General features: G+C 40.3%; 2 protein-coding genes across 2 annotated transcripts in view; both read left to right on the top strand.

Moving 5' to 3' along the window:
• The first annotated feature begins 11314 nt into the window (after positions 1-11314).
• Positions 11315-27885, top strand: part of LOC115271117 (inactive hydroxysteroid dehydrogenase-like protein 1) — a 28781-nt gene continuing 12210 nt past the window's right edge. The window contains exon 1 of the mRNA XM_062858908.1: positions 11315-11934. Within this exon, the coding sequence (XP_062714892.1) occupies positions 11775-11934 (160 nt within the window). The 5' untranslated portion in view covers positions 11315-11774. The remainder of the gene's footprint in view (positions 11935-27885) is intronic.
• On the top strand, positions 19938-21240 carry LOC109413936 (inactive hydroxysteroid dehydrogenase-like protein 1). The gene is made up of 2 exons (XM_062858909.1): positions 19938-20366; positions 20428-21240. Exons 1-2 carry the CDS (start codon positions 19952-19954, stop codon positions 20880-20882), a joined length of 870 nt encoding a protein of 289 aa, XP_062714893.1. The 5' UTR covers positions 19938-19951; the 3' UTR covers positions 20883-21240.

Below are 27885 nucleotides of genomic sequence, written 5' to 3'. Positions count from 1 at the left end.
GGAGTGCTTTATTCTGGCTCTGATAGAGCACACGTTGCAACAACGTAACAATATTCGTAGTTGCAGTGCAGCCAGGAGTTCAACACAATAGTATGCCAGTAACAAATAGAGAAAATGTATTGTTCGTCGGATTGATTGCTGCAGTAATGGTACTTCTTTCAGTCCAGTATGTGCACCTGTTGTTGATTGCTGTTTTATTGATGGATAAACATGCTGCAAAAACGATCATTCAATTGGACGGAAAATTGAAAAGCTGAATTGCTGGAATGTATATACACACAGGTATATCCACTAGGAGAACTACCTTCACATCCATGCTAAGGAAGATAATGATTAGGTACTGGTTCTACAATCGAATCCATCCCTTTTGTGGTAAAATAAATAGTAATTACAACTACAAAAACTCCGGTCACCAAAAATGTGTTCAAATGTATGCCATCCTCATTGAAATGTGGTTGCTTTCAACTCCAAATCAGCCTAGCGATGGATGAATAGGATGAATCCTTCTGATAGGTATTTTGCATTTTTTTGCAATTGAGCAGATATTGATAATCAAATTGTTACAATTACATACTAACCTGTTATTTCCAGGATAGTGACTTTCCCTTTGAGTGGCATTCCCCTTCCTCCAATATTTTACAATCGTCGCCACCAACAACGATAACATCTGCCCCGAATCAATCAAAAATTGAATAGGACTAGACGATTCCAAATGGCACTTGACTAGCGCATCCTCAAGCGTCGAGCTGTTCGGAATAGAATGACACGAAGAAAAACCTCAACTATTTGCTTGTTGATTACGGTATTTGTAGTTTCTCGAATTGAAAAGAAACAAACAATCTTTCAACTTATTTTACCTCTTCTTCTCTCGTCTCAGTCTTCGATTCACTTAGCCGGCAGTCATCTTCAACATTATTTACACGTTTCATTCTGAAGACCACGGCGTAATGCCCGAATTTGTGACATTTCTATTTTATTGCTGGACAAGGACGATTTCTGCGGGCCAATCTTTTGAACTGGCAGCATCTCTTGTTAAACTGGTTCTCGTCGGCTATTAGGGTGGTCTTTGTTACGACGAAGATCATTTCCACATGTGCGTTTGAACGAAAGACGTTCTCGTACTTGATTGATATGCCTCATCTCGTGTTATCGATTAAAAGACAAAATCCGTCTCATGGCTATACGATCTCGCAGCCTTCGCTAGCTCTCGGTTAGACATGCCTTTTAACAACTGTGCACGTACAAAACGATCTTGATTTTATATATTGTATTTTAAACTTTGATCTTATGGTTCAAACTAGTATACATCACACTTATAGTCGGGGTTAACCTTCGCGTACCCAACGTCTATTTCGGATGATTTTCAAACCTTGAATCAGCTATGAAAAAGACATTTCTCAACCGATTGTTTTGAAGTCAATTGCATTCGTTCCAGGTTTGTCCAAATTTTCGAGGACTACCATACGGAACCGGTTCACCCATCCGTTCCGGAGTTAATCCAGATTCCGTTGGGGTCATGACCGGCCGGAAAATGACACATTAATACATTTTACCCTGAATCTATAGATATTTTGGAAATTTGCACATACTATACGCCAGGAATACAGAAACTATATAAGTGCAAGGAACCATTGACTAGAAATGACACAATCAAGCAGTCTCATGAACCGGATATGTCCCGGGTGCCCCCAGGGATGTGGCCAAAGTAGCCATTCTAGTAACATTGTCAGAATCATTCATGCGGCACCTCGAACTTCATGATTCGTCGAAACTTGAAGGAAAATAGTCCTTCCACGCTCCTAAGACCCCTCGGGGACGACCTGGCCATACCCAGAATGTTCCGGGTGCCCCCTGGGATGTGACAAAAGTGACCATTTCCACAATAATGGTATCAAAATCAACCGTGCGACACCTCTAACTTCATGATTTGTTGAAACCTAAAGGAAAATAGCCCTTCTATGCCCTTATGGTCACTTGGGACCGGACTGGCCATACCTGGAATGTTCCGGAGGCCCTTAGGGAAGTGGTCATTTCTCAAACACTGTCAAAATCAGCCTTGTGACACCTCAAACTTCATGATTTGTCGAAACATGAAGGAAAACAGTCCATTTAGGTTCCCATGACCCCTTAGAGTGGTTCTGGCCACACCAGAAATGTTCCGGATGCCTCCGAAAATGGTCAAAATGGTTGGTGAAATCAATCGTGCGGCATCTCAAACTTCATGATTTGTTCAAAACATGGAGGGTCCTTCTAGGCTCTTATAACCCTTCGGGCAGTGAAGAGAATTGTCAGACAAAAGAGGCACAAAACAAGCAACAAAGAAGGTGCGACGATTACTCTTTATCCCTACTGGTAACAGATAATGACATGATCTCGAGTTTTTTTGTTGCAGACAATTCGGAAACTGAATTTGTTGCGTACTTTTCAACTCGTGAATAATCAATTATTGGTAACCCAAAGTCGAAACTGTTTGATGATAGAGCCTTACCAGAGTTGCAGTGTTTACCGACTTGAAGTTACCGTCCGAAAATCGCAATGCAAGACTTAAAAATCTCTAAACTTGTGGTGTACGATGTTAATCCCATTATTTTCAAGTTGGGACAAACTTATGTCGCATGGGTTTGTTTGTCGCAACAAATACAGGTTGCGACATTGTCATTATTGTAGCGCGATGATTGAATTTTGGTTCACTGCCCTCGGGGACGATCTGGCCATACCCAGAATGTTCCGGGTGCCCCCAGGAATGTGACAAAAGTGTCAATTTGCACAACATTGTCAAAATCAACCATGCGACACCTCAAACTTCATGCTGTTTAAGCATAAAAATAGTCATTCTAGGCCCTTATGGCCCCTTGGGATCGGTCTGACCATACCCGAACTATATCGGAAAGCCGCAGAGAAGGGGTCATTTCTGAAATATTGTCAAAAACAGCCGTACGACACCTCAAATTTCATGATATGTCGAAACATGAAGGAAAACAGTCCTTCTAGGTTCCCATGACGTCCTGGATACACCCGAAATGTTTCGGATGTCCTCACTCCCACAAATTTGGTGAAATCAATCGTACTACACCTAAAACTTCAAGATTTTCCGAAACGTGAAGGAAAATAGAACTTCTAGGTTCCCATGCCCCTTCTGAACGGTCATACCTACCATCCCAAGTAACAATTATACTTTTGTGGCAATCCTGAAGTAATTTCTAAGATAGAATAATAAAACTTTGCAATAAAGCTCTTTGTTCTGCAAATCCAAGATAAAATAGGCATAAAATATCTATAAGACTAATCTGGCCCACTCTTCAGGAGATCTCCAAGGCTGCGTTTGAAGACTGCTTTGAAACTAGTTGTATTTATGTACTTGCACTGATGATTGATTATAAGAACTTCATAAAACTTTAATAAGAATAGCTTGAGGCATGTTGATCTTTTAGCTGTTTTTCCCAAAAGTGCTAATAGTGCTCAATAAATGAAATCTTTTACCTAAGCATTATGCAGATGCGAACGCGTTTTGTTTCATGGATGAAATGTTAATTGAACTGCGAATTAATTTTCATCAAATTGAAATGGATAAAGCATTTAAATTGCCTGACAGACCGTTGATGACAGGGAATCAAATTGTCCGTGCCATACCCACTTCTTCGTTAATATGCCATCTTAAACATACGAAAATAACATAGCGCCTCAAGAATAATATCATTCATTAATATACGAAGACAAAAATTTCATATAAAAACAAAGTGCTACGCCACTTTTTCAATTCCTTCTAGACATGGCTGCCGTTCCAAGCGAACAAAACTCGTCCAGCCGCCATCAATTGTTATTACTAGGGACAATGGACATTCGCGGCAAAATTTCTTAAATTTCGCGAGATACTACTGCGAATTTCGGGGCAATTTCGCGGTTAAATATTTTCGATCGTTTTCTTGGAGAAACTCACAATTTGCATGTCATATAAATAATTTACTTGGTTTTGTGAGCCGTTATCATAAATTCACCGAAAAAAGTATCAAATTTGATGGAAAGCGTAAAATAAGCATAAATATATGTACAGGAGATGGCCAAAATGTTTGGGATAGGCAACTTTTTTTTTCTCTCACAAAAAAGTTCAACATGCTATAACTTTTCATAGAGCGCATCAAAAAATCTCAAATTTTGACTGTTTGTCAACCTACTATATGTGCATCATTGGTACAAATTTGGGCTCGATTGATAAATCTTTCGCAAAGTTAGAACCGTTCGGGTAAAACACTATTTTTCAGACAACTCATTTTTGAGCTGTCATATCTCGGAAACCAGTGAACCGAATTAAATGAAATTTTGAACGTACACTAACAATGTAAATGCTTCACAAACTATTAAAACAAAGGTACTTTTTAAACGTTGAAAAAAATTATCATGGATTGACCCTTTTTGGATTTTTCTCGAAAAAATGTAATTTGTTCACATTAATGTCAATAAATTTTAGTGTTGATATCCAAAGATTTTCCACTTCTGTTCTAAAGTTATCTCTAATCAGATATATTAGAGCCTATTTAGATTGAAGGAAGAACGCATTTAATCATTTTTGTGTGGAATTGTAAATTTGACTTATTTTCCTCTATATGGGTAAAAATTTCAACCCGGTAGAACTTATTTCGCCGTTAGAAAATATTACATTTTATAACGTCGTATTTTATACTTAAATAGTTATATACTTAAATTGATACTTAAAAGTATCAATATATTGTTAATAAACGTTAAAAAATTCATTCGGTTCACTGGTTTCCGAGATATGACAGTTCAAAAATTAGTTGTCTAAATAATAGTGTTTTACCCGAACGGTTCTTACTTTGCGAAAAATCAATCAATCGAGCCCAAATTTGTACCAATTATGCACATATAATAGGTTGACAAACAGTCAAAATTTGAAATTTTTTAATGCACTCCATGAAAAGTTACAGCATGTTGAATTTTTTTGTTGAAAAAAAAAAATTGGCCTATCCCAAACATTTTGGCCATCCCCTGTATGTTAAATGCAACAAACTCGTAAAGAACTTTACACTGTCAAAGGTTATCAGACAATTAATGATAAAACATTTGTAATTGATGGAAATTTGTAGGGTATTTTAACAATTTTACCGAATTTCGTGGCATTTCGCGGAATTTCTCAAATTTCGCGGCCATAGCTCAATTTCGCGGATTTCGCGGCTCCCGCGAAATCGCGAATTTCCATTGTCCCTAGTTATTACCTTTAATCCAACCTACTTCAAAGCAATGATGGAACTAAGTTGCCTTGCATGAAATCTACAGCATTTATTGAAGATTTTTTTAACTAGTAGTGACCTTAAGGCAGATTTGTTCGTCTTAAATGAAACTTGCGCGCTTTATTCAAGAGTAATAGCTTTTGATAGTTGTTTGTTTACGTTTTTGGAGCTAGAAAATTGTCTCTGTGCATTTCGCGTCAAGATGTGCCAATTCGATGATATTTTCGTGTATTTTTGCAATAATGAAATTACATTATATAGCATGAGATTAAGAAGAACCACAGTAAGTACTCTTATCATTTTCGGTTCGTATAGCTGTGGCCTGTATGAGTAACTAGCTAAAGGTAGGGCGACAACAGCAAGCTACTCGCATTTTTGATTGGCTATAAAATAATTAGGGACAATGGAAATTCACGGCAAAATTTCTTAAATTTCGCGGGCCACTATTGTGAATTTCGCGGCAATTTCGCGGACTCATTTTTTTGACCGTTTTGTTGAGGAAGACTTCAATTTTGAAGATCAAATGAAGAATTCATTTGATTTTTGTTAAGAGCAATCATAAATTCATCGAAAAAATAACAAATTTGGTGAAAACCAGATAAGAATTTTTTTCATGCTGATAAGGAATCGTAAATTATCTACACTGTCTAAAGCTAACAGTCAATTTTTACCTAAAAGTTTAAAGTTAATGTAAATTTGTAGGGTGTTTTCTCAAATCTGCCAGATTTCGCAGCATTTCGCGGGATATGTCAAATTTCGCGATCAAGGTCCAATTTCGCGGATTTCGCGGCTTCCGCGAAATCGCGAATTTCCATTGTCCCTAAAAATAATCAATTCGTCGATATGATTACTTTTGAGCATTAAATTGGATAAATTATCAGTGAGCAAGAAGATTCAATGTTTATATTTGCATGAGAACGCGGTTTAACTACCTATTTGTTGCATAATGTATCGTTTGGGTTGATAAGATAGTTTATTTTTTACAATTTCGCATAGTTCTTGATCCAGAGTAGTGGCTCTAGCTCAAGAATAGAAGGTTTCAAGCAGTTTTTAAAGAAGGATAACTCAGATGAAATGCACTTCAATAAACGAAGCATAAACTTTTATTAAAATATGTTGGTGTTATGTGTTGAAAATAACTTCAAATACGCCTTAAAACTAATGATAAGATGAAATACTCTAGTAGATCCAGTCGTTTTATGCGCAATTTTCAAAATAAACTTGAAGAAAACCTAAAAACCGCAAACGAACGAAGATTGTTTTCTCTTGATAAAAACAATCACAAATGTTTCATTAATTGGTCATGCTACGATAAAGCTCCCATAAAAATAAACAAATCCAAATGGAATTTAAATTGTTACTTGGGATGGCTGCCAGGGAGGTGACCGAATTCGCCATTTAAACAATGTTATCAAAATCAACCGTGCGATTTCTAACTTCATAATTCGATGAAGCGATGATGTCATTCTGGAGAACTTCAAGCATTTGAAACTTAACCCGAAATGTTCCAGATGCCATCTATACAGTGCTGTAGTTCTTTCGAAAAATAAAATAGAATAAAGAAGATTGAGAGCAATGAGCATTCGGGATCAATCTGGCATAGAATTTGCTTCGAAGAATTCACAAAAATGGTGATGATCATAATGTGGAGAGCATCAATCGTGAAATTGAGATATAAGGTTTTTGAGACATGAATAGAATGTTGTATTTGAACATGCATGGTCTGAACTTTGGTTATATTCAGGATGCCGGGTAAATTACATAACTTCAAAAATAACGTTAATTGTTAAACTTTTAAATTTTCATGTTTCAACCGTTTGCAACATTCATTTTTCTTCGATAGCCTAGCATTTGCAGCAAAATGTTTGCATAATTCCGCTTGTTCGATGTTATCCACAAATTGCCTTGAGACATGAGGAACATTTAGTATTAATTTTCACATCCTTGGATCGGCATCAGAAAAAAAACCTTTTTTTCGATCGGATACGAATCTGAAATCCGGATACAAAAACCCTCTCTTTGGGTTTTGCATGCAATGTTTGAACACTTATACCGCATTTAGTTCACCACTGGACTGCGAACTCAGTTTTCATAAGTGCGAAAACATAAATAAAAATGCGCGATTGCATCATATCAATCTGCGCACTATTTCTACGATCTATGCTAAATAAGCGCTCTGAAGACACCGAGTTGATTTGTTGCAATCGTGTACTTTTATTTGCGTTTTCACACTCGTGAAAACTAGTGCGATAGTCCAGTGGTAAAATAAATGCCCTATAAACAATGGGACAAGTTATCGTTAATTAAATTAATTAATTATCGATTTCTGCGGCTTAACCAGCCAAATGGAAGTTTTACTTTTTTAGTGAGGTTTGCGAGAAAGTTACTCGTCCGCTCGGTGAGACTCGCACTCACGACTAGGAGTAGGAGTCATGAGTTCGAGTCTCACCGAGCGGACGATAATCAGCTTACCGAGTTCGAAAATGCTGTAAACTAGTGTAAGGAATTACTGCAGTTATTTTCATCTAGTATTTTTTTCAGGCATTTCTCCAGGCATTTTTTTTGGAATTCTCTCAAGGATCACTCCACTTATCCTCCTTCAGTATTCCTTCAGCGATTCGTCTTGGGGTTTCTCAAGGAACTTCTAAAAGAAGTATTATAAGAATAACTCTAGGGATTTCATTTGAAATTTCTCCAAAGATTCTTCCAGGAATATCTCCAGGGCTATTTTTTCCAGGATCATTTCAGGAATTCTTCCGATTATATTTGCAGAAATTCCTCAAGAATAAATGCAGGCATTCCTCAAGAATAAATCCAGATATTTCTTCACGGATTTCAGGATTTTCAGGAATTCCAGGACTTTTTTCAGGAATTTCTCTAGAAATTTGTCCAGAAAATACTTCAAAAATTTCTTCAAAAATCCTATACTGATCCTTTCAAAAATTCGTCCAGGTTATTTTCAAGAATTTCTTCCAGGTTTTTTCTCTTACAATTTACTCTAGGAATTGCCGCAGGAATTCATCCTGGGATTCCTCCAGGGGCACGGATTCTAAAATATCCAATAGTTCTACCAGCAATTTCATTTAGAATTTCTTCAATTTTTTTCCAAATAATTCCTTTGCGATGCATTCATGAATTCCTTCAAGGATGTCCGTAGGCTCCCTTAGAAAATTCCTTCAAGTATTTCACCTGCATTGTTTTGGCATTTAGGGATTCTTTTTTTCTCAGAGGAATCCTGCAGAAAACTCTCTTCAATGATTTCTTCGGGTATTTCTCCAGATATTCCTCAATGAAATCTTCCAAGTACTTACTTCTTCAGGGATTTATTCATAAGTTTCAATTTCTCCAATGTTGTTTTCTAAGGTTTATTCGACGATTCCTTCAGGCATTTCTCTTGAAACCCCTGTGGATTTTTTTTCAAGGATTTCTCCAGTTATTGATTCAGGGCTTTTTCCTAAAATTCTTTCAGAAATTTCTCCTGAGATTCCTGAAGAAATGTTTCCAGAAATCCCTTCAGATATTCCTCGAGGATCACACTACTGAGCGCTGCCTACAAGGTACTCTCTCAAATTTTATGCCGCCGTCTATCACCGATTGCAAGAGAGTTCGTGGGGCAATATCAGGCTGGATTTATGGGTGAACGCACTACAACGGACAGATGTTCACCATCCGCCAGGTGTTGCAGAAATGCCGCGAATACAACGTGCCCACACACCACTTGTTCATCGATTTCAAATCGACGTATGATACAATCGATCGAGAACAGCTATGGCAGATTATGCACGAATATGGATTCCCGGATAAACTGATACGATTGATCAAGGCGACGATGGATCGAGTGATGTGCGTAGCTCGAGTATCAAGGATATTCTCGAGTCCCTTCGAATCTCGCAGAGGATTACGGCAAGACGATGGTCTTTCGTGCTTGCTGTTCAATATTGCTTAAGAGGGTGTAATTATGAGAGCGGAGATAAACACGAGTTGAACGATTTTCACGAAGTCCGTTCAGCTGCTTGGTTTCGCTGATGATATTGATATTATTGCTCGTAAATTTGAGACGATGGCGGAAACGTACATCCGACTAAAGAGTGAAGCCAGGCAAATCGGATTAGTCATTAATGTGTCGAAGACAAAGTAAATGATGGCAAAGGGCGCCCGCTACCTCGAAATTATATCGACGGTGATGAAATCGAGGCGGTTGAAGAATTCGTGTACTTGGGCTCACTGGTGACCGCCGACAACGACACCAGCAGAGAAATTCAGAGCCGCATTGTGGCAGGAAATCGAGCTTACTTTGGACACCGCAGAACTCTACGATCGAACAAAATTCGCCGTAACACGAAGTTAACTATCTACAAAACGCTGATTAGACCGGTCGTCCTCTATGGGCACGAAACATGGACCCTACGTGCAGAGGACCAACGCGCCCTTGGAGTTTTCGAACGGAAGGTGTTGCGTACCATCGACGGCGGAGTGCAGATAGAAGACGGGACTTGGAGAAGGCGAATAAACCACGAGCTGCATCAAAATCGGGAGGATACGTTGGGCGGGTCACGTCATCAGGATGTCGGATAGCAACCTGACTAAAATGGTTCTCGAGAGTCATCCGACCGGTACAAGAAGACGTGGTGCGCAGCGAGCTAGGTGGGTCGACCAAGTGGAGGACGATCTGCGGACCCTACGCAGAGTGCGGAACTGGAGACAAACAGCCTTGGACCGAGTGGAATGGAGGCGACTACTATGTACAGCAGAGGCCACCCCGGCCTTAGCCTGATCGGTAAGGTAAGTAAGAATCACTGCCTTTTCTATTAAAAAATGCTATTCGTTATAATCATAGCCCATCGTGCAAATGTTCAAACATTAAAAATACTACTGATTCCCAAACCTACGTCCAAACTGTCGGCCAATCAAACCAATACTGTCATAATAGATTTTCTCTATTGAAATCGCTTCCCAATAAGCGTAATCGCACGGCAGACAGCCGCTTCGTTTCTACACGTGCATCTACTTAAATATTGGAATAGAAAACACCTTATTGGTTTGATTATGGGCTACCACTTTCCGTATCGATAATATACCATCGTCGTCGTCGTCGTCAATCGTGCAGACCGAGCGAGGTGTTGAAAGTCTACGTAATGAACATGGTTGGCACAGAAACGGCCAGCTGATTTCCTACATCCAATGCGCAGCCGGTGCAACTGGCCGATACCTACATCTGTCACGCAAATGCTAATCAAAGTCCCAACGTATGGATGGGCCGGTCTAGGTACGGCACCGCATACGGCAACTCGGAATGTCCGTCCTTCAGCTCGAGGCTGTGGATCGCGGAAAAATGCATAATCACAAGCGAACAACAAACAAAGCCACGCACTTTCCGTCGCCGGCGGCGTCGTTGTCGTTGTTGGCTTCGATCGTCGTGCAGTGGCTGAACCGGTTGCGCTTCTTCAGCTGTGTGTAAATGCATCCAACCGCGGCAAGACAACATTAGTAGCCACTGATGTGCGCGCACGTGTTAGCGTCTTACTTTACTGCTTCTTAAAATAATGTGATCAATATGATACTGCTCAAGCAGAAAGTTTAAGGAAAGGGTTTATAACCCGTCTTACAAATTAAATGGTTTTATTATGGTTTTAAGGGCAAGCTATTTGGCTTACAAATGTTACTTGGGTACCATGAATACCGATGGCATACTGAATCAAAAACTGGAATGATAGGGTTGGTAGATCATGTTGCAAGATTGCCGGACAAAAACTCTGCACAGATTGGGTCGATACAAAAATATAAGCACAATGCAATGGTTGGACAAGGTAAAGCTTCATATGGCGACCGTTGAGGCTCTGTCATATTATTAATAAGTTGGTTAGACTGCTACACTCTTTTGTTTCCATTGAAGTTCCAAGGAGACCATACACTTTCGAATGGTAGTATACAATTCGAATGGTTCGCACGGAAAATCGATCGATTCCGTATCGCGATGCAGGACCGCGTGTTATCAGTGCTTAATTATGCTCTACCAGTGAAATGCGACATCGCGTACAGTAGTGCTGTTCGGCCGTTGCGTTGGGCGTTGTTGGGGGCTCGGCTCGGCATGGACGAAGCAAATTGAGCTCAAGTTCGATATCGCACCGAGTTGGCGCCGGCGCGGCTCTCGAAGCTCGAAGCTCGGTGAAAAATCGTACCTGATCGTACGCGGAGTGGCGGCGCTACTATCAGTTGATAGTGGGATTTGGCAGTGAACTAGACAGAGCGAAACCAAGGCTGCCCTGGCCCAGTTTGCTTTTGCTTTCAAATGGATGAAGACCAACGGTGGCTCTGGGTGTAACAACCCTGGGAGTAAAAGTTTTCGGTTTCCTTTGCCCAGCTGTGAAAAGAATTTCCCACCGTAATATCCTTATGCATGCGTCGATTCGATCGTATTTGCGATCTAGCTGTTATAGCATACAGACAACGAATTTATTGATCTAGCTAGTGCGAGAAGTTTCAAGATTTTGTTCTTTAGTGTTGTGTTGTGTAGTGCTGAAACTTAGAACGATGATTTACCTGCAGTTGTTCCTGATGGGGTTTGGCGTGTACGCCACGTTTCTGTGGGCGTACAATACATTTCTGGAGTCGTTGCTTGGCATAGTGTGGGGAACTATAATAGGATGGTTTAGGAGTAAGCCATTAACGGAGAAATATGGACCGTGGGCAGGTATGTTGATATTTTCATTGATAAAAATCGCAATGTAAATTTCCCATTTGTTAGATGTTTTGTATATTTTACAAATCATAGTTCATCATGAAGTGATATATTTTGTACTAGTAAAGAATCAAACGTTAAGATGCTCATCGGTGCAGCAGTTACAGATTCATTTCTTCGGTCATCTTCACGGTCTCAAATTACCAATGTGTATACTATTTATGACATTTTATAGCAACTGGATATAAGATTTACCTTTTATAAGTATGTAATGTCCCAATGGAAAATTTCAGTTTAAGAGGTTTGAAATGGTGTGTAAATTGAAGCAGGATTTGGTTCGAAAAAGATGTTTTGCCCATGAAGTGTCGAGTTAATGAGTTTTTGTACCTTTTAATACTACCTTCAGCTCACAGATTTGACAGATACCCGTGTTTCGACTACGGTAAACTTATTACCTAATCTAGTTCTTAGATGTCTAGAGATGAGTGTGAAAACTGTTCAATTTTTAGAATAGGTAATTTTGCATTATTTTTTTAAGGGTTTTTAAAGTGTTTCTTAAATATTTGAAGCCGTTGACACTAGACAATCTATTGCTAGTAGGAGTGCCTGTAAACTTTGTTTATATTTATGTGGAACTTCGATGGTGAAGTAATGTTCTAAACATGAATCAGCTTTAAAAATTTCATATTTTCGATGAAAAAGTACCCAACTTATAAAAAGTTCAGATAAAAGGGTACTTTATAAGCGTAGACATTGTATTATGTTAGAGATCTGTTTAATCGGTGTAATCTCTTTTTGGTAGGGATGCCATGTATACAGATTTATCTGTATTTTACAGAATTTTAAGCATAATTACAGATTACGTTTTATATGAAATCTAGCTTTTTGAGCTACAGGGAATGTCTTTTTTTTGTATGGGATACAGATTTTTCCTCCGGATTTTGTATGGGATACAGATTTTTGGAAAAAGTGAAACTGGTTTATTAAAAATCATCTGGCATCCCTGCTGGTTGGAGACGGTGTGTTGTGTCTAGTAACATCTCTGGTGATATTTCTGATGGAATTTCATGTGGTTCCATTTCTAAATAATAATCCTTGTAAGGAATTTCTGCAGAAACCACTAAAGGATTTTCTCAAAGAGTTTTTGGAGAAAGGATGAGAAAAATTTCCGAAGCTACCCTGTAAGGTTCGTAAACAAATTTTTAAAAGAGTTTCTGAAAACCTCCTTAGAAGAACTTTTGAAGATCTCAGAAGGATCCCCAGCAGGAATTTCTTAATCAAGCCCTGGTGAGTTCTGTGATCAGAAAGGTGGATTCTCCCCTGAAGTGTCAGCTTGAACCTCTCATTCTATGAACGTATGAATACAATTCAGCAAACTTCTACATTTGAGTGTAAATATTTATGATATTGAATTGAAACTTCAGTAACATCACTGAAGAAATCTCGAAAGTACTTTTCAATGAAACTCTGGAGAAATATCCGGAGAAATTCCAAGAAAATTCTTGAAGGAACTCCAGGAGGAATTTCTAAAGAACTTCCTGATGAAACTTCTCAGTCAATCCTTGGTGAAATTTCTAAAAAAAATGTAATAAGTATTTCTGAACGTTTTCTGTGAACGAATTTCTGAGAAATTCTGAATACCAGGAGAAACGCACATATAAGCGTCTGCAAAGATACATCGAAAAATTATTTTAGTTATTCTTAGCGGATAAATTTCTGGGATGATACATGGAGGAATATTTGGATGAACTCCTGTAGGAATCTCTGAAGGAATCAGTGAAATTAACAACGCAGGAATCTCTAGATGATTTTCCCAAGCAACACACATGGTCACAAAACAGAAACGGCAGCGTATGTAAGGGTTGTGCAGTACGTCACAGTGACTTCTGTGCAACCCTTACATACGCTGCCATGACTGTTTTGTAACCATGTGTGTTGCTTGGATTGTGTAGAATCCCTGAAGAAATTTCTGGACATATTTATGTGTGATTTTCTAATGCAATCCCTAGAAGAGTTCCTTAACAAATATCTGGTAAAATTCCTAAAAAATGCCTAAAAGAGTTTCCGAAGGTATATCTAACTACCCATAAAAATTTACCTAAAAGAACTCTTGGAGAGACAATATCTGTTGAAATTTCTTAAAGAATGCCTGGAAAAATTCCTAAACCGTGGTAGATTTTAAAACCGGATTCCTGGAGTAGTTTCTACAGAAATCCATGCAGACACGTGCACAGAAAAGAGAACAGGGAGGGGTATTCCATGTTTTCGGTGAAAGGCGGAGGGACGCCTAGTAGATGAACTTGGGGCAAAAGGAGAGATTGAAGTCCCAAAACCCCTCCCTAGTACACTGACTTGAATCCACGGAATTTTCAAAGCAATCCTTAAAAAATTTTCTTTGGACTTGTAATCCTTGGTCAAATTTGTGGAGAAATCTCATAAAGGGTTTTTGAAGGAATCTCCGGGGATTTTTTAACAGAATTTCTGAAGAAATCTTTGTAAGAATTTCTGAAGAAGTCTTTGGAAGATTTTTTAAGAAAATCCTCAGAGATGTTTCTAGGGAGACCTTTTTTCATTTCCTTGCATTTCTGAAAGAAACCGTGAATGATTGATTGAAAAAAAAAATCGTTCTGATTTTTGAAACAATCTATAAAGTATTTTTATAGGGAATCCATGGATGCTTTTTTAAAGTATTTTTTTGAGAAATTTCTGGAGGATCCTTTAGCGAATATTTTTTTTATCTGTATTAACGAGATTTTTAGCCTTAGGCTAGTTCATCTCGGGACCCACGCTTTACTTCCCTTCCGAAGGAATAACTCACAATTTGCGAGTTTGTTGGGAGTGGGATTCGATCCCAGGTCCTCGGCGTGATAGTCAAGTGTTCTAACCATCACACCAGGTCCGCTCCACAATTTTAGCGAATATTCCTATGGATATTCTAGAGAATTCTAGAGAATAGAAAGACGATTCGTGGAAGTTGTTTTAAAGGACTTTTAAAAGAAACCCGTAGAAGACTTTTCAAATTCCAGCAAGGTTCTCTAAAGAAATCCATGGAGGAATATCAGAAGATATTCGAAGGAAATTTAATAAAAAAAATCTTAAATTAACTTCTATAGAATATTTTGGTGAAAATTATAAAGCCAACTAAAAGTTTTCTATAGAAATCAAAGTAAGAATTCCTGAAGATTTCACAAAGAAATCTACAAAGGTATTCATTGCGGAATTCCTTTTAATTTCCCTGGAAGATTTTCTGAAGGAATCCCAAAATGAATTTCTAAAGATATGAGGAATTAAAATGAAATTCCCGGAGAAAATTTTCAAATAATACTTCGTTTTTTTTTAAGAGCCCGTAGAGCACTGGTGTAGTCCTTGAATATTTTTTTAAAGAAATCCTGTGACGAATTTCTAAAGGGATCCCAGAAATATTTCTATTATCTGGTTTTTTTGCAGGAATCTCCGGAAGAAGTCCCAATAGCACAGAATTTATTTTTGTATGTGTGAGGACACAAAAAAAAAGGAAAACTTAAGAAGGTTACTGTTTTTTCTACATATATAAAGCCACAAAAAATTCGTAAATTCATGGAAAAAAAAATCAAATTATCCATTTCATAACAGAGCTTTTTCGCAAAATCGTGAGTGTGCAAACATATGGAAAACTACATAGGAGTTATCTTTATATTTTGGCGGAAGATAAACATCCAATATCACAATAATTTTAACATGTGAGGGGGTTAGAAGCAAAGGGGTGTAAGTGACGAAAACCCTCTTTCAAGTTAATGAGGTTCAAAGTTTTTCACCAATTATTCACCTCATACAAAAGGTATGATGTTTCAAAATAGACCCAATTTGCTTTGTGTTTTTTTCTGTTGGTTTTCTAAACATCGTAGAAACGATTGGTGGGAGTTCGGCTTTGCAGTCTAAAGTTCTCTAGAACGACCGTTTAGGATTCGTCCCTACGTTTCGGCAATTGTTGGTGCCTTCTTCAGGGGAACTGGGAGGGGGAGGGTTTATTTTAAATGTTGTTTTGTACAATAACTTAGAATCTATACTTACAAATCATGAATATCGTTCACCGTCTAATGTCTTTGCTAATAATGTTGTCGTGTTATGTTGTGGTAGGTTGTACATATGCTGTGTAATTTTGGAATTTTTTAGTGATTATGTTTATTATTATTTTTTGGCTATTGACTTACATTCGTTTTTGTGTTAAATTTAATCTCGATGTGTTAAATTTAATCTCGATAAGACTAAAATTATAGACAGAAGTACCAACACAAACACATTAGGCTTTTTAGAGATGTGCCACATCTACAATACCCAAAACACCGTAAACAGAAGAGTAGACACACAAGGACTGAATTCAACGTACGCAGCTATTTTACACACAATCAAATCTCGAACCTATAATTCCACAACAATATCGCATAACCATGAAAATAGTCAAGACTCAAACCATACACACAACCTATCCTAGTAAAAATAACCCTACAGTTAAAGAAAATAGCTACTCCATCCAAAAGTGCAAAAATTAAAACAGTGATTATATTAAGTAAATGGACAAATTTAACACAAAAACGAATGTAAGTCAATAGCCAAAAAATAATAATAACCATAATCACTAAAAAATTCCAAAATTACACAGCATATGTACAACCTACCACAACATAACACGACAACATTATTAGCAAAGACATTAGACGGTGAACGATATTCATGATTTGTAAGTATAGATTCTAAGTTATTGTACAAAACAACATTTAAAATAAACCCTCCCCCTCCCAGTTCCCCTGAAGAAGGCACCAACAATTGCCGAAACGTAGGGACGAATCCTAAATGGTCGTTCTAGAGAACTTTAGACTGCAAAGCCGAACTCCCACCAATCGTTACATCCAAACAGTCGATCCCTCGAACATCCATCTCTACGATCTCTACAATCTTAAAAAAGTTCCTAATATAGCTTGTAATCTGAAGATTTTTTGCTATGATCATTTACACCCCTTTGCATCTCGACCTTTCATATGTGGAGGTGCAAAAACATTGATTTTACAATTAAGGGTATTCAGATATGTTTAGGATGCAAAATAGTTATTTATGTAACGAGTTGCAAAAAGTTGATTTTTAGCAGCACGAGTCGTACATCTAAAGCTTGTATCCGCAATAATCGGGACACAGAAATATGGCTGTAACTCTGCAACAGATACATAAAAATTGCTCAAATTTTGCCTGATAATATCTTAAGATGTGTTCATTTCACCTGCAAAATTTAGTGTGAATCGGTGAAGCACCTTTTGTTGTAGCAATGAAACATTAGAACGCGAGCAATTGAATTTTGTACAGCCCCTGGTTTAGCTTGTCAGCGCTGTAACTTTTGAATTTGATAAACAAAATGACTGAAATTTTGAACACAAACCTCTCAATCTACTTTACTTACATAGGCAAAATTTCAAAAAAATCGATGCACTATTAACAATTTTATAATCGAAACATATGTTGGGGCTGATCGTGATTTTAGCCCCTCAGACAACAATTAGTGAGCACCCCTTATTGTTTCGATTGTATTGTTGAAAGTACTACACCAATAATCATAAAATTTTGCAGCCATAATATACACATAATCAACTACCTTCTGTGAAAATTTCATGAAAATAGACAGAGATATTCAAAAGTTATGAATGGGCAAACATCGCACATAAAAAACATGAAATATTTTCACTAACACTATCTCCTATCAACACTAGTAACTTTCAATCCAATTGATAAAAGTTGATGAAATTTTGCAAGAAATTGTCTCTATAAGTATCATTACTGGTCACGATGTTTCATAATTATCCTCACAGAACTTCGAATTGTAGCGGAAAAGAACCATCTAGTATGCGAATGAAAATTGGTGATGATTGTACAAAATCTTAAAATCGTCGTCTGTTTGTTTCTCATCCACAGTTAGAAGTAATGCATCGATTTTATGAAATTTTGCACAATTAATAAACATACACCAAAGAGTTCTCAGTTAATTTTTGGCCAATTTTTATTGATTCAGTACAGAGTTACTGCCGTACTTTTGTGTCCCGATTATTGCGGATGCAGGCTTTATCCAACGAGGGTTGCCGAGTTGGATAAATACGAAGAGTGCTGAAAAAATCAAGTTTTGCAACGAGTTCCATACACAATTTTATGCAATGATTTTTTCATAATGCAACTCATTTGAGTTGCATAATGTTCATAATGCAACTCAAATGAGTTGCATTATGAACATTATACAATTATTTTTCATTATGCAACTCATTTCAGTTATATAATGAACCAGTTCGGAAAAAATGGCCATTATGATACCAAAATGAGTTCGATAAAATATAAATAATGATTGTGAATTGCATAAGAGTACATTCCATTATCATGAATGAAACTTTTAACACATCTATAGGCGCAAAAAAGAACGTCTTCGAAACTACGGTTTAGTGGGGCTGCTGAAACTTTGCAGAAACCTCCTACCAAAGCTGTGGCACACCCAATGAACTGGGAACAGGATTGCTAGTGTTGGACAAGATACAACAACGTGTGATCTGGTGGCAGCTGATCAACGCAAGGATGTGTATGTTTTGAGTTTTGGGCCGTTTCTTCAACTACAGCATCATCAATGTGTGCTGCCCACATGAAGGGAGACCTGATGACGAGAAACAAGCGTTAGAGAATTAAAGACCAAAAATTGAAACGGCCGCATCAACATTTTGTAAACATACATGTTTCTGCCGACTTGTTGGTCTTGAATTCGTGGGATAATATCAGGCTGGATGCATGGGTGAATGCGCTACAACGAACCAGATGTTTTCCATTCGTCAGGTGTTGCAGAAATGCCGCAAATACAACGTGTCCACACATCACCTGTTCATCGATTTCAAATCAGCGTGTGATACAATCAATCGAGATCAGCTATGGCAGATTATGCACGAATACGGGTTCCCGTATGAACTGAAACGATTGATCCAAGATCCGATGGTTTGAGTGAGGTACGGACTCTTAGCAGAGTGTGTGGCTGGAGAGCACAGCCATGGACCGAATCAAAAAAAAGACGGCTCCTACGCACAGCAGATGATACTCAGGCGCAGGCCTTAGGTTGTCCGAAGGGACAGACCTGCATAATTATGCGATATACATATGGTTGTCTGGGGACAACTCATATGAACATGAACAACAAGACCTACACTATTAACTAAGAACGCAGCTCTTAGCTGGTGGTCTTTGTGTAATCTAGAACCTAGAAAGCATGGGGTGGGAACTTGTGAAAGCTCCTTCCAGGTTGTCGACTTACTAAAGCCCATTGTTGGGTATAAATAAACAACGGAAACTCAAATTTCCATATTCATTATTGTTGCGCTGATAAAGTAGAAGTAGAATCAGAAAATTATAAGAAAATTATTGTTGTTCAGTAGAGACGAACCAGCCAAGGGCTGAAAGTCTCTTTAATAAAGACAAATCAATCAATCAATTAGCTTCAGTTCCAATAGCGGCTCCACTCTTGTGGCCCCCAAGCGAATGAAAACCATGATCCAGATTAAATAAATATAGGAAAATATAGGAATCTCTGTTGGTAAGTGTAACGCAATTAGAATGATGGAGTGATTTGCATTCCATCATCGAACGTAAAAATCGTGTTGATCAAATGGTATAACACAACCTGATTAAGCCTGTACATATTTTTCACAAGTTGTCTTCGATATTACAGTAATATTAGTCCTGTTCAATGGAGCACGTAGTTTTAACGGTTGAACATGGTCGAAGTTGCTGCATCCTGCTCCTAGCCATTTGTTGACGAATAGGTAAGAGCAGGATGAAACAACTTCGACCATGTTCAACCATTTAACCTACTTCATTGAACAGGGTCTGGTTTGGTTGAAATTATGCAATTCATTTTTACATTCATGCACACATCCACGCGCACCATAATGTGATGTCAATACCATTGAATCTATTTTCGAACCGAGTGATTTTGTGTATAAAATAGTGCGGAAAATCATAGAAGTTGGTAATAAGTTTTATGTCGCTACATGTGTTGGATATGGTCGGTCATATTACATTTATAATTACCATTTGTCTATCAATTTCATCGGTTTGTACATCATTTAGTTCATTCATGAACGCATCAAATCATGTGAGTGTTTGTGTGTATAACAGAGATCGTGAAAGGACTTCTAAAAACATATGTTCAATCCACCCAGTCATCACTGGTGCAACTGACGGAATCGGCAAGAGGTACGCCGAAATTTTGGCGAGCAAGGGCATGCACATCGTGTTGCTCTCACGCAGCGAACCAAAACTGATGAAAGTGGCCGAGGAAATTCTAACGAAATACAACGTTGAAACCCGCTGGGTTGCAGTGGACTTCTCCAAGGGTCCTGAAATCTACCAGATGATCCGGGAAAAGATCGAAGGGCTTGACATTGGCATTCTTGGTAAGTAAAATGATTGATTTTGAGAATCGGGTTTTTTTTATCATTATGCTTCGTTCGATAGTAAACAACGTTGGATATTACCCAGAAGTGCGAAGCTTCGACCGCAACACTGAAGACGAGATCATCTCAACGATCAACATCAACATTCTGAGCACTACGATGATGACGCGAATTGTGCTTCCTGGAATGAAGCAGCGCAGGCGGGGTATCATCGTCAACATATCCTCCATTGGTTGCTATCGGCCGGCAGCTTTCCTGAACATGTACGCTTCGGCGAAGGCCTTCGTCACCAACTTCAGCTTGGCGTTGAATCACGAACTGATCGGAAAGGGCGTCAAGTGCCAGGCGGTGGTACCCGGCATGACGCACACCAACATGATTAAGCATTTAGAGGAGGATATCCCGTGGTACGTTGGGGTCACGACGGTGGATTCGCTGGCCAAATTCGGCATTTTCTCGCTCGGAAAGACGGCACATACGACCGGTGGATGGAAGCACACTTTGCAGGTATTGTAGAATTGGTGTTCGATGAAGATTCACAACTACAAATTATTTTGATTGAATTCACAGATTTGCTGGCAGGATTTAGTTCCATATACGCTAGGAACGGCTATCATCTCTTTCGTTACCAGGAAAGCAATTGGAAAATGAGATGACTCTACTAAAGCTGTCGAACAGTACAGTTCGGTTTATCTCACTTATGCAGGTTTTACTGGTAAAACCTTGTATAAGTTCTTCTACGACTGTTATGATTTGTTCGTTATTAAATAGCGGAATGTATTCAACCTTTCGTATAAGTACTGTATCCGGTACTACGATACCACTCTGTGATGCAATTGATAAATGGTTCAAGAATCTAGTGTTACGAGTACACTAGCAGATAGATAAAATAGTTAAACAATTGATTTAATGTGCGGTGAAGATTATTTTTGTTGAAAGAAAAGCCTTTAGTAATGAGTCTGCAGCTACTGAGTTGTGTTGTAAAACACATATGATCAATATCTCTGCATCGGTTTTCTCTTCTTTAAATTTAAGTACCAACATTTGAAATTGTTTTCACTTCTCCTCTACAGGACGGTGGGCCATGATACAGTCTTGCGTTATTGTGTTAAAAAGTACAACCAAAGCTTGTCACTTTAACCTGATAGATAAAGAATCGATAAAGAGAAATCGATCGATTAATTTCAATTACTTAGCTGTTTCTTTTTCTCAAATTTCCACTTCACACGACTAATCAATCAAAGATAAAGTGCGCGAATAAAACTTCTTGATTTAAACTCATTGCCATAAGCATTAGGCTGCGGCCAGAGTGGACGCGTCGCGCGACGCGACGCGGTGCGGCGCGTTTTTGACGCGGCTTCCAACGCGGCTTGATAGCCACAGTGAACGCGGTGCAAAGCGTCTGTTCGTAAAGCAAACTGAAAAGTTTTCATAATTTCCGCCACCTTTGCACATAAATACTGACCATAACTATTTTTTCTATATAGATTATTTTAGTAAACTCACCATACTTATTTTATCTTTCAAATTACAACAAACGGTGAGAAGTTTTGATAAGATTTTTTAGATATTGGAACACTTCACACCATCAATGTATAATTTCTAACTCTGGTTGCAGAGACAGTTTGTGACAGGTTCGCCTTGACAACCAGTAGCACACAATCAAAGTGAGGTGTCTCCTCTCTATCGATTTAAAAGCCATAACATTTCAACAGTTTTCTAGAGTTATCTGATGAAAGATTTCCAGGAGATATGTGATTATTGTGCTCAACCTAAAATTAAAAATGAACCATTTATCTAAATTTACCTTCAACTGCTATTTATTTCAGATGATTCAGAAGAGGTATACATTTGGGATAATGGTGATTCCCTAACCTCAGATCTACCCGTCTTGCAGGTACAAATTTTGAAATTTTGTGAACAAGTGAGCTTGTAGTCAGAGCTACCACAGGGTTGTATACGTAAAAAAATGGCACCCCTTCGTTTATTTTTGAACAGCAATGCAATGGAACAAGTTTGTTAACTCAAAAATAGTATATTTTTATTTTGAAACTTTTTTTAAGCTTACAGCCCTAGTAGAATACTTTGAGAAAGTAAAATAAACGAGAGGGTGCCAAACGTTTTTGTGCATGAAACATGGATAAGGGTAATGTGAAAGCTCTGCTTGTAATGGATGTAGAATGACAGAGATTTTGATTTTTTCCGTTAATTCTTTAGTCATAAATTTGAAGGAATTACTGATTTTGATTCGCAGAATAGGTGAAAAGTGAGGTTACGAGACGCCACCGGATAATAAACATGTGGTATTATTCATGTTAATTTTTTTACATTCACATTTGAATACATTTGAAAAACAATTTCGTGAAATTAGCGTCATGATTTGATAAAAACGGACGAAATTCACACAAAAATACAAAATTCTCCGCGCGAACCGCGTGACTTCCGCATCAAAAACAGTGCATGCACTGTTTTGTCGTGCGTCGCGCGGCTGAACGCTTTCCGCTTCGCATCGTTCCGCGCGCACTCTGGCATGTTATGATTGTTTTCCCTGTATTCTAATGAACGGAGTTCTGCCGCGCGTCGACGCGCGACCTGTCAAATGCCGCATTGCACCGCGCCGCGCCGCGTGACGCGTCCACTCTGGCTGGCACCTTAAGCGTTATAACCGCATAAACAGCGATCCAGTTTAACCCACTTTCCAATGCGGTGATAGCGTCGATATAGCCTTGACCTAAATGGTGCTGACGTAGAGTTTTCTACCGACTGCGGAAGCCATGTTCACCATGTAGTGTAGTATGTATGGTACAGGTACCGAGGCAGCAAGCGGCCTATCGCTTCATTCTTGAATAGAGAGCTACGGCATCCGGTGCATTTTCCGCTTTCCGCAATGAAGCCAGTCAATCCAAACGACTGAGGAAAGTCGGTCATGCATTTTAAGCCTTAACATTGAATGCATCGCTCAATGCGATTGTTATAAGGTAGAACAAGAAGAAGTATGGCGAATAATATAACGATTTAAGAAGTTTAAATTTTTTTTTTGAGAACAGTAGTACTTTTATAACAGCCTGTAATTTACAAGTAGCTTATCGGCATTTTATTTGTGGAATGCCAAATGAAGTTTTTTTTTTACTTTAAGGACTTAAAAATGCTTTGACATCGATGTGCACATCAGAAACATGTGCTCGATGAACAAAATTAGAATTGAATTATGAAAAGAAATCCACCTACTCCGGTGAGGCTCGAACTCACGACTCCCAATTCGCTAGATGAGCGCTTCACCTTCAAGCTACGGAGTCACCAGTAGGCGTAGAACTGAACTCGATTCCACAGTCGCACATGGTTTTGCTTCTTTTCGAAATCCAAATCCCTTTCGGATGGGATTAGATGAACATCTAACACATAAACTGTTGTGCACATGTATGTCAAAGCGGGAGAGGAAAATTATTTTTAATTGTCAAAAGCTTCGGACACAGTCTCCCAATCCCACCTGAAGGGGATTTGGATTGAGAAAAGAAGCAAAATCCTGTGAGACTGTGGAATCGAGTTCAGTGACGACGATGATAGTCGTGTGACTCCGTAGCTTGAAGGAATAGAAGCGCCCATCTTGAGAATTGGGAGACCTGAGTCTCACCGAAGTACGTGGATTTCTTTTCATAATTCAAATCTTAATTTATTCATCGAGCACATTTTTCTGTTGTGCACATGGATGTCAAATCATTTTCAACATTGTCATTTCCACATGGCTTGGACAGCCAAGCAAGATAAAAAATTAACATTTAAGGACTAGTTAGAATCCCAAAATGGTCAAAACAATGGCCGACTTTTGTACCCTCCCACGATGTTGGGTGTAAAAATCTCATTAAAATCATAACGTACCCGATCTTCGTATTTTAGGCATTTCACAAGTTAGCAAGAACAAAACTAAAAATTCTGGAGCAACAAAGGGCCCAAGAGGTCTTATGTATTTTTTCAAAAACGCTCCGTAGGGCCTAACAGCAACCCGCCCACGCAAATGAACACCGTTGTCCGAAAGATCGACGTTTGCTCTATCTGATAACGATCCTAGTTTGTGTGAATAAGCTGATGGGGGCTCAGGTACGACGTGTGAAGTCAGTGTTTACCAATGCTCCAAAATTACACTGTTCTTTAAAGTATGCTTCTTGAAACTTGTGCATTTGACACCAGAATCCTGTAAAACCGGGTTTCCAAGAATTTGTCCTAAGCCCTTTCGGGACGACTTTTTCTACACACATGTTGGGATCGCATTTAGAGTAGTGTGCGGTAGTTCGGCAGCAGCAAAGTTTCGCGCGTTCGCTTTGCTAGATTTTTGCGATTTTATTTTCCTCTTCCCTCTGCGGGGCTCCGACGACGGGACGCCAAGCAGTCAGTAGTGTGCGGTAGTTCGGCAGCAGCAAAGTTTCGCGCGTTCGCTTTGCTAGATTTTTGCGATTTTATTTTCCTCTTCCCTCTGCGGGGCTCCGACGACGGGACGCCAAGCAGTCAGTAGTGTGCGGTAGTTCGGCAGCAGCAAAGTTTCGCGCGTTCGCTTTGCTAGATTTTTGCGATTTTATTTTCCTCTTCCCTCTGCGGGGCTCCGACGACGGGACGCCAAGCAGTCAGTAGTGTGCGGTAGTTCGGCAGCAGCAAAGTTTCGCGCGTTCGCTTTGCTAGATTTTTGCGATTTTATTTTCCTCTTCCCTCTGCGGGGCTCCGACGACGGGACGCCAAGCAGTCAGTAGTGTGCGGTAGTTCGGCAGCAGCAAAGTTTCGCGCGTTCGCTTTGCTAGATTTTTGCGATTTTATTTTCCTCTTCCCTCTGCGGGGCTCCGACGACGGGACGCCAAGCAGTCAGTAGTGTGCGGTAGTTCGGCAGCAGCAAAGTTTCGCGCGTTCGCTTTGCTAGATTTTTGCGATTTTATTTTCCTCTTCCCTCTGCGGGGCTCCGACGACGGGACGCCAAGCAGTCAGTAGTGTGCGGTAGTTCGGCAGCAGCAAAGTTTCGCGCGTTCGCTTTGCTAGATTTTTGCGATTTTCTTTCCCCTTCTCTCTGCGGGGCTCCGACGACGGGACGCCAAGCAGTCAGTAGTGTGCGGTAGTTCGGCAGCAGCAAAGTTTCGCGCGTTCGCTTTGCTAGATTTTTGCGATTTTCTTTCCCCTTCTCTCTGCGGGGCTCCGACGACGGGACGCCAAGCAGTCAGTAGTGTGCGGTAGTTCGGCAGCAGCAAAGTTTCGCGCGTTCGCTTTGCTAGATTTTTGCGATTTTATTTTCCTCTTCCCTCTGCGGGGCTCCGACGACGGGACGCCAAGCAGTCAGTAGTGTGCGGTAGTTCGGCAGCAGCAAAGTTTCGCGCGTTCGCTTTGCTAGATTTTTGCGATTTTATTTTCCTCTTCCCTCTGCGGGGCTCCGACGACGGGACGCCAAGCAGTCAGTAGTGTGCGGTAGTTCGGCAGCAGCAAAGTTTCGCGCGTTCGCTTTGCTAGATTTTTGCGATTTTCTTTCGCCTTCTATCTGCGGGGCACCGACGACGGGACGCCAAGCAGTCAGTAGTGTGCGGTAGTTCGGCAGCAGCAAAGTTTCGCGCGTTCGCTTTGCTAGATTTTTGCGATTTTCTTTCCCCTTCTCTCTGCGGGGCTCCGACGACGGGACGCCAAGCAGTCAGTAGTGTGCGGTAGTTCGGCAGCAGCAAAGTTTCGCGCGTTCGCTTTGCTAGATTTTTGCGATTTTCTTTCCCCTTCTCTCTACGGGGCTCCGACGACGGGACGCCAAGCAGTCAGTAGTGTGCGGTAGTTCGGCAGCAGCAAAGTTTCACGCGTTCGCTTTGCTAGATTTTTGCGATTTTCTTTCCCCTTCTCTCTGCGGGGCTCCGATGACGGGACGCCAAGCAGTCAGTAGTGTGCGGTAGTTCGGCAGCAGCAAAGTTTCGCGCGTTCGCTTTGCTAGATTTTTGCGATTTTATTTTCCTCTTCCCTCTGCGGGGCTCCGACGACGGGACTCCAAGCAGTCAGTAGTGTGCGGTAGTTCGGCAGCAGCAAAGTTTCGCGCGTTCGCTTTGCTAGGTTTTTGCGATTTTCTTTCCCCTTCTCTCTGCGGGGCTCCGATGACGGGACGCCAAGCAGTCAGTAGTGTGCGGTAGTTCGGCAGCAGCAAAGTTTCGCGCGTTCGCTTTGCTAGATTTTTGCGATTTTATTTTCCTCTTCCCTCTGCGGGGCTCCGACGACGGGACTCCAAGCAGTCAGTAGTGTGCGGTAGTTCGGCAGCAGCAAAGTTTCGCGCGTTCGCTTTGCTAGATTTTTGCGATTTTATTTTCCTCTTCCCTCTGCGGGGCTCCGACGACGGGACGCCAAGCAGTCAGTAGTGTGCGGTAGTTCGGCAGCAGCAAAGTTTCACGCGTTCGCTTTGCTAGATTTTTGCGATTTTCTTTCCCCTTCTCTCTGCGGGGCTCCGACGACGGGACGCCAAGCAGTCAGTAGTGTGCGGTAGTTCGGCAGCAGCAAAGTTTCGCGCGTTCGCTTTGCTAGATTTTTGCGATTTTATTTTCCTCTTCCCTCTGCGGGGCTCCGACGACGGGACGCCAAGCAGTCAGTAGTGTGCGGTAGTTCGGCAGCAGCAAAGTTTCGCGCGTTCGCTTTGCTAGATTTTTGCGATTTTATTTTCCTCTTCCCTCTGCGGGGCTCCGACGACGGGACGCCAAGCAGTCAGTAGTGTGCGGTAGTTCGGCAGCAGCAAAGTTTCGCGCGTTCGCTTTGCTAGATTTTTGCGATTTTCTTTCCCCTTCTCTCTGCGGGGCTCCGACGACGGGACGCCAAGCAGTCAGTAGTGTGCGGTAGTTCGGCAGCAGCAAAGTTTCGCGCGTTCGCTTTGCTAGATTTTTGCGATTTTCTTTCCCCTTCTCTCTGCGGGGCTCCGACGACGGGACGCCAAGCAGTCAGTAGTGTGCGGTAGTTCGGCAGCAGCAAAGTTTCGCGCGTTCGCTTTGCTAGATTTTTGCGATTTTCTTTCCCCTTCTCTCTGCGGGGCTCCGACGACGGGACGCCAAGCAGTCAGTAGTGTGCGGTAGTTCGGCAGCAGCAAAGTTTCGCGCGTTCGCTTTGCTAGATTTTTGCGATTTTCTTTCCCCTTCTCTCTGCGGGGCTCCGACGACGGGACGCCAAGCAGTCAGTAGTGTGCGGTAGTTCGGCAGCAGCAAAGTTTCGCGCGTTCGCTTTGCTAGATTTTTGCGATTTTATTTTCCTCTTCCCTCTGCGGGGCTCCGACGACGGGACGCCAAGCAGTCAGTAGTGTGCGGTAGTTCGGCAGCAGCAAAGCTTCGCGCGCTGGCTTTGCTAGATTTTTGCGATTTTTTTTCTCTTCTCTCTGCGGGGCTCCGACGACGGGACGAGTGTGCCCGCGCCGTGGTTCGAGTCGGTTCCGAATTTTTCGCTTCCCTTCGGCGCTTGTTTCCAATACACTTTAAGTTGATAATAAATATTTTCTTTCATTTTTGCATTTACACAAAAGAGTGAAAAATGTTACTTCGGG

Source organism: Aedes albopictus, chromosome 3 (genome assembly GCF_035046485.1).
Source record: "Aedes albopictus strain Foshan chromosome 3, AalbF5, whole genome shotgun sequence".
NCBI lineage: Eukaryota > Metazoa > Arthropoda > Insecta > Diptera > Culicidae > Aedes > Aedes albopictus.
This window is presented reverse-complemented; position numbering and strand designations above follow the sequence as displayed.